The following is a 5,862-nucleotide window of genomic DNA, read 5'->3' on the forward strand; positions in this document are numbered from 1 at the left end:
TCTTTAGGGCAGGCCTTATTGAGGTCGCTGAAGTCGACGCAAGTTCGCCACTTGCCATTTGGCTTTTTTACCAGAACCAGGTTGGCAACCCAGGTTAGGTAGAGTGCCTCTCGGATGAACCCATTTCGGAGGAGGTTGTCCACTTCTAATTTCAAGGCGGTATACTGCTCCGGATCCATTGCTCTTCTTTTTTGGCGAACTGCCTTGGCTTCGCTGTCGATGTTTAGCGTATGGCAATGATGTCTGGGCTAATCCCGACCATATTTGCATGCGACCAGGCAAACACATCGATGTTTTCAATCAGGAAGTTTATCAGCTCGGCCGCGACCTGGGGATTGAGACAACTTCCAATTCTTAACACTCGGCTCGGCTCTTTTGGATCAACCGATACCTCGGACAAATCCTCAATCGGTCCAACGGTCCAACCTTTGGTTGATCGTCTGGAGAGTATTGTCAAACCTCTCCAGGTAGCTCCTTATAGCGAGGTCAAGCTGTGAGCTTGACGGGATATCTCCCACAGCATTCTGCGGGACTGAAGGTTTTTTGGAAGAAGTATCCCTCTGAACTTGGGGGGACCCCTGGGTGCCCTGGTTGGTTTGCTCATGTTCTAATTGGCGGGCCATATGTTGCTGTAGGACCGGTAAGTTAGAGACTCTCCTGATGAAGGATGAACACTAAAACAAGGCCCCTCCTTCTAGTGCCAAACTGTTGATGCGTGATTTTGCACCAACGAAATGCACATGTGAGATGTTGTATGGACTCAGAAGACACACGTGAATATAATGGATAAAAGGTAGTAAATGCAATGGAGACAATTTTTAAAGTGGTTCGGATGCTAAGGTAGCAAGTCCTACGTCCACTAATGTTTGTATTGATGATAGGGGTCAGGTCGCTGTTAGCTAACTGACTTTACAATGGTATTACAAGGTATCAATTGCTAAGAATTCTGAAGAGAGTAATTAATCAAGCGTAAAATGTGAGAATCCCTTTAATGAGAGATGAATTCCCCATTTATAGTCAGATGCCTTGAGGCAATGATCACTAAATCTGCAAGTTGGTGGGATTATCCGTGCAAATCCTTCTTTATGTCACATTGCCCACCTTCCATAGTGATTTGCGCGATTTAGAGCAGGGATTGTACATGTGGGAGCACCACAGCCTCTTGACTAGCTTGACGCGCGCCTACTATCCTGACAGACACAGATGGTGGTTGTTCCAATGATCTGACTATTGCAGGCTAAAGGGTCCTGACGTCAGCCCTTATATTTTTAGGCATAACATTCTGAAACCAAAGTCTCATCTTTATTCACAAATTCATGTAAAGTGACTACAACCATACCACAAGATTTAGTATATAACGCTAAAGACGTAGCAAGGCTTGATATACAAGATTCAGCATATAACATTGAAGATGTAGCTAGGCTTGATATACAAGATTCAATATATAACGTTGAAGATGCTGCGAGGCTTGATGTATTCCTTCGAAAAGACTGTAAACAAGGTAATATCACTCTGGCTGACGCACGCTATTTCTTTAGTTTAATGATTCATATGCAACCCAAACCACCGATTTCATCATTCAACCGGTTTTTTGGAGCTCTTGCTAAGAAGAAGTTTTATGAAGACGTTATTTTGCTTTACAAACGACTGGATTCAATGTGGTTGATGCCAGATTTAATTACATTAAATATTTTGATTAATTGTTTTTGTAATGTGGGTCGAGTTTGTGATGGTTTTGTTGTTTTTTGGAGAATTTTGAGGTGGGCTTTTAACCCAGATGTTGTGACTTTTAGTTCTTTGATTAAAGGTTTGTGTTTGGAGAATAGGAGTTTGGAGGCTATAGAGTTGTTCAAGAAAATGGCTGTGTTTAGGGTCAGGTCTGATATTGTTTGTTATGGTAGTATTATCGGTGGCCTTTGCAAAGATGGGGTGGTAGATGAGGCAAAAGAATTATTTTTGGAAATGAAGAGTAGAGGAATTAAGCCAAATGTGGTTGTTTGTACCTCTCTAATTTATGGTTGGTGTTTTGTGGGAAATTTGGAGGAGGCTGAGAGTTTGTTTATTGAGATGGGGGATCAAGGTTTGCAGCCTAATGTGGTGACTTTTAATTCAATGATAAATGGGCTTTGCAAGGAGAGAAAGATGGAGGAAGCTAATGGGTTGTTGGAATTGATGATTCAAAGAGGTTTGCAGCCTAATTTGGTGACATTTACTACAATGATAAGCGTGCTTTGCAAGGAGGGTAAGACGGGGGAAGCTTATGGGTTTTCAGAATTGATGATTCAAAGAGGTTTCCAGCCTAATGTGGTTACGTTTACTACAATGATAAAAGGGCTTTGCAAGGAGGGAAGGATAGAGGAAGCTAATGGGTTGATGGAAATGATGATTCAAAGAGGTTTGCAGCCTAATGTGGTGACATTTACAACAATGATAAATGGGCTTTGCAAGGAGGGGAGGATGGAGGAAGCTAATAGGTTGTTGGAATTGATGAATCAAAGAGGTTTGTAGCCTAATGTTGTGACATTTACTACAATGATAAATGGGCTTCGCAAGGTGGGGAGGACGGAGGAAGCTAATGGGTTTTTGGAATTGATGATTCAAAGAGGTTTGCAGCCTAATGTTGTTACGTTTACTACAATGATTAATGGGCTTTGCAAGGAGAGGAAGATGGAGGAAGCTAATGGGTTGTTAGAATTGATGATTCAAAGAGGTTTGCAGTCTAATGTGGTTACGTTTACTACAATGATTGATGGGCTTTGCAAGGAGAGGAAGACAGAGGAAGCTAATGGGTTGTTGGAATTGATGAGTCAAAGAGGTTTGCAGCCTAATGTGGTGACTTTTAATACGATGATAGATGGGCTTTGCAAGGAGGGGAAGATGGAGGAAGCTAATAGGTTGTTGGAATTGATGAGTCAAAGAGGTTTGCAGCCTAATGTGGTGACTTTTAATACAATGATAAATGGGCTGTGCAAGGAGGGGAAGATGGAGGAAGCTAATGGGTTGTTGGAATTGATGAGTCAAAGAGGTTTGCATCCTAATGTGGTGACATTTCATACAATGATAAATGGGCTTTGCGAGGATGGGAAGACGGAGGAAGCTAATGGGTTTTTGGAATTGATGAGTCAAAGAGGTCTGCAGCCTGATGTGGTGACTTTTAATACAATGATAAGCAGGCTTTGCAAGGAGGGGAAGACAGAGGAAGCAAATGGGTTGTTGGAATTGATGAGTCAAAGAGGTTTGCAGCCTGATGTGGTAACATTTACTACAATGGTAAATGGGTTTTGTAAGGAGGGGAAGATAGAGAAAGCCAATGGGTTGTTGGAATTTATGATTCAAAGAGGTTTGCAGCCTAATCTTGTGACTTTTAATACAATGATAAATTGGCTTTGCAAGGAAGGGAAGATTGAGGAAGCTAATGGGTTGTTGGAATTGATGAGCCAAAGTGGTTTGCAACCTGATGTGGTGACGTATACCATAATGATAAGTGAGCTTTGCAAGGAGGCGAAGATGGAGGAAGCAAATGGGTTGTTGGAATTGATGAGTCTGAGAGGTTTGCAGCCTGATGTGGTGACGTTTACTACAATGATAAGTGGGCTTTGCAAGGTGGGGAAGATGGAGGAAGCTCATGGTTTGGTGGAATTAATGAGTCAGAGAGGTTTGCAGGCTTGCAGCCTATGATCTGGTCTTCTAGTCTTGACCTCTATAAGTACCCACAGGCCGTTTTGGTATCTTTATATGTTCCACCTTGCGATCATAAATCTTGACATATATAACCCTTTATATTATTTTTACCTTCTTTTGCTTATTTCAATTTGTTATTGGTCACCTGAATTCTTATTCCTCTAATTATTTTTAACTCTTATTTTTGCAATGAGCTCTGGATATTCTGAGAGTATAATGCCATAAGGTAAAGATGACACTTGATTGTTTTTGCAAATATCTGCCGCTCGGAGTTTAACCCTGAAGGAAAATTTTAAGATAGCCATTGAGGAAATAGACATCTTTTGTTTGTTTAAATGCTCATTTACCCAAGTTCTTTCAAAGCATGAAGCTAGAACTTTAACATCCTACTTGGTGTTTGCTCAAATACTATTATATCATTGTTTTCCGACTGTATTTTCGTCAATCATCAAATACTTGTTGTTCTTCTACAGTGCATGTCTTGACAAGTTAGATATACTTGTGGCATTATTCTGTTTACTGAATTTCTTTAGTAGTGATTGCATGTTGTAGTCTTCTATTTTTCTGGAAACCAACAGACTTTAATACCTGATACCACAAAAATGTCATTATGTTACTGATTGCTGATGGGGGACCAGGGCTTCATTGACTTCGTTGCTTATTTGCTTGAAGTAAATCTTAGGACATATCCTTCTGCATCTGAGGCTCTGAAGCACCTAATGCAATCATAGCCTTAGAAGTTCCAACCTGTATCCGCTCGCACAATCTGTTTTCACTCAAATTAAATTCATGTTGTTGGAGACTTATGAAGTAATTTTCCTTTTCCATACATAGTTGTATTTCAGTTTTTCATTATCAAGGATGTAAATTTGCTTGTGTCATGTATTTGAGGGATACGTTCCTACTTCCTCGCTTTGTTTGATAACATAGTATAGGAATCTCATCTCGTCTTGTTGGACATCAAGAGAATTCTTCTTTCTTGTATGAGAAAATATACTTTCAGTATCTTTGAATATGGTAGACTTTTTTTAATATAATTTTAGAGTTTTTCCCATTTTTCAAAGTCGATTGCTGATTCCTATTGCCATAAAATTTGAAGAATTCTCTAATGAGGATATCTAAAGCAGTATGGTAGAATAATTTGATAATGACGAGCCAAAGATCTCAAGGTATTGAAATTTTCTTGATCCAACCAAAGGTAAATCTGTTTTGATAAGTTTTATATTGACCAAAGCTTATCAAGAAGAGTAATGCTACAGCCACCGAAGGTTGCGCACCGAATATGTATACCGAATGACGTGACAAAATCCTGACCGTTTATTTATTATCAGTTAATATTAATCAACGGTCAGGATTTTATCACGTCATTCGGTGCACAGATTCAATGCGCAACCTTCGGTGACTATCATTTTCGTATCAAGAATATCCATCAATCAAAAGAAAGCAACACTAGAACTAATTACTGTTCCAAAAGTTGATTTCTAAGGATTTGATCTCAATTTCACTGAAGCTTTGCATATATGATTTCCGTTGTGAAGCATCTAAGCAGGTGTTTTAGTTGATGGAAGGGTGGCCGCCGTGAAAAGACTAGGAAATATATGTTGAGAAAAGAAGCATTTTAGGCTGAAGTGAGTTCAATTTGGAAACTCTTTCACATGAACCAGGCTGCAAAATTGTTGTTGAAAGTAGCATGTCTAGTTTGGAAGAAGATTGAAACATGAGACCGGCAATGAATCCAATAGTCAAGGCTCTTTCAGAATGAGAAGCTGAAAACGAAGTTAATTGTGTAGGAAATTAATAGCTACAATATTTGAGCAATCTTTCTGCCCGTTAATGAAGAACTGTTAGCGTACCCTTAAACATTATATTGCTACCAAGGTAGTAAACAATATATCCAAAAAGGTTTGCAATCAGACACATTTATTTATAGCACATTGATGAATAGTTATTGCTTGTTGCGTAGATTTGACCCAGAGGAGGTGCAAAGGGCAACAAGAAGCTGACATGATAAATGTTGATGCAATTGACTATAGAAGAAACCATCTTCCATGTTGTTAAAGATGACACATAATGGTTTAGGATTGTATGTAGAAGTTGTTTTGACGTGTCCATACCAATTGATACATCAAATAACGTCATAGAGATACTCATTATAAAAGCCGCCACAAAAATTTCTAATAA

The 5,862-nt window shown here is 39.4% G+C and overlaps 1 protein-coding gene across 1 annotated transcript; it reads left to right on the forward strand.

Moving 5' to 3' along the window:
* Positions 1-1,427: 1,427 nt before the first annotated feature.
* On the forward strand, positions 1,428-3,805 carry LOC116106672 (putative pentatricopeptide repeat-containing protein At1g12700, mitochondrial). The gene is made up of 3 exons (XM_031393023.1): positions 1,428-2,097; positions 2,650-2,955; positions 3,139-3,805. Exons 1-3 carry the CDS (start codon positions 1,543-1,545, stop codon positions 3,676-3,678), a joined length of 1,401 nt encoding a protein of 466 aa, XP_031248883.1. The 5' UTR covers positions 1,428-1,542; the 3' UTR covers positions 3,679-3,805.
* Positions 3,806-5,862: the final 2,057 nt, after the last annotated feature.

The sequence above is a fragment of the Pistacia vera genome, unplaced genomic scaffold (genome assembly GCF_008641045.1).
Source record: "Pistacia vera cultivar Batoury unplaced genomic scaffold, PisVer_v2 Contig52, whole genome shotgun sequence".
Classification (NCBI taxonomy): Eukaryota; Viridiplantae; Streptophyta; class Magnoliopsida; order Sapindales; family Anacardiaceae; genus Pistacia; species Pistacia vera.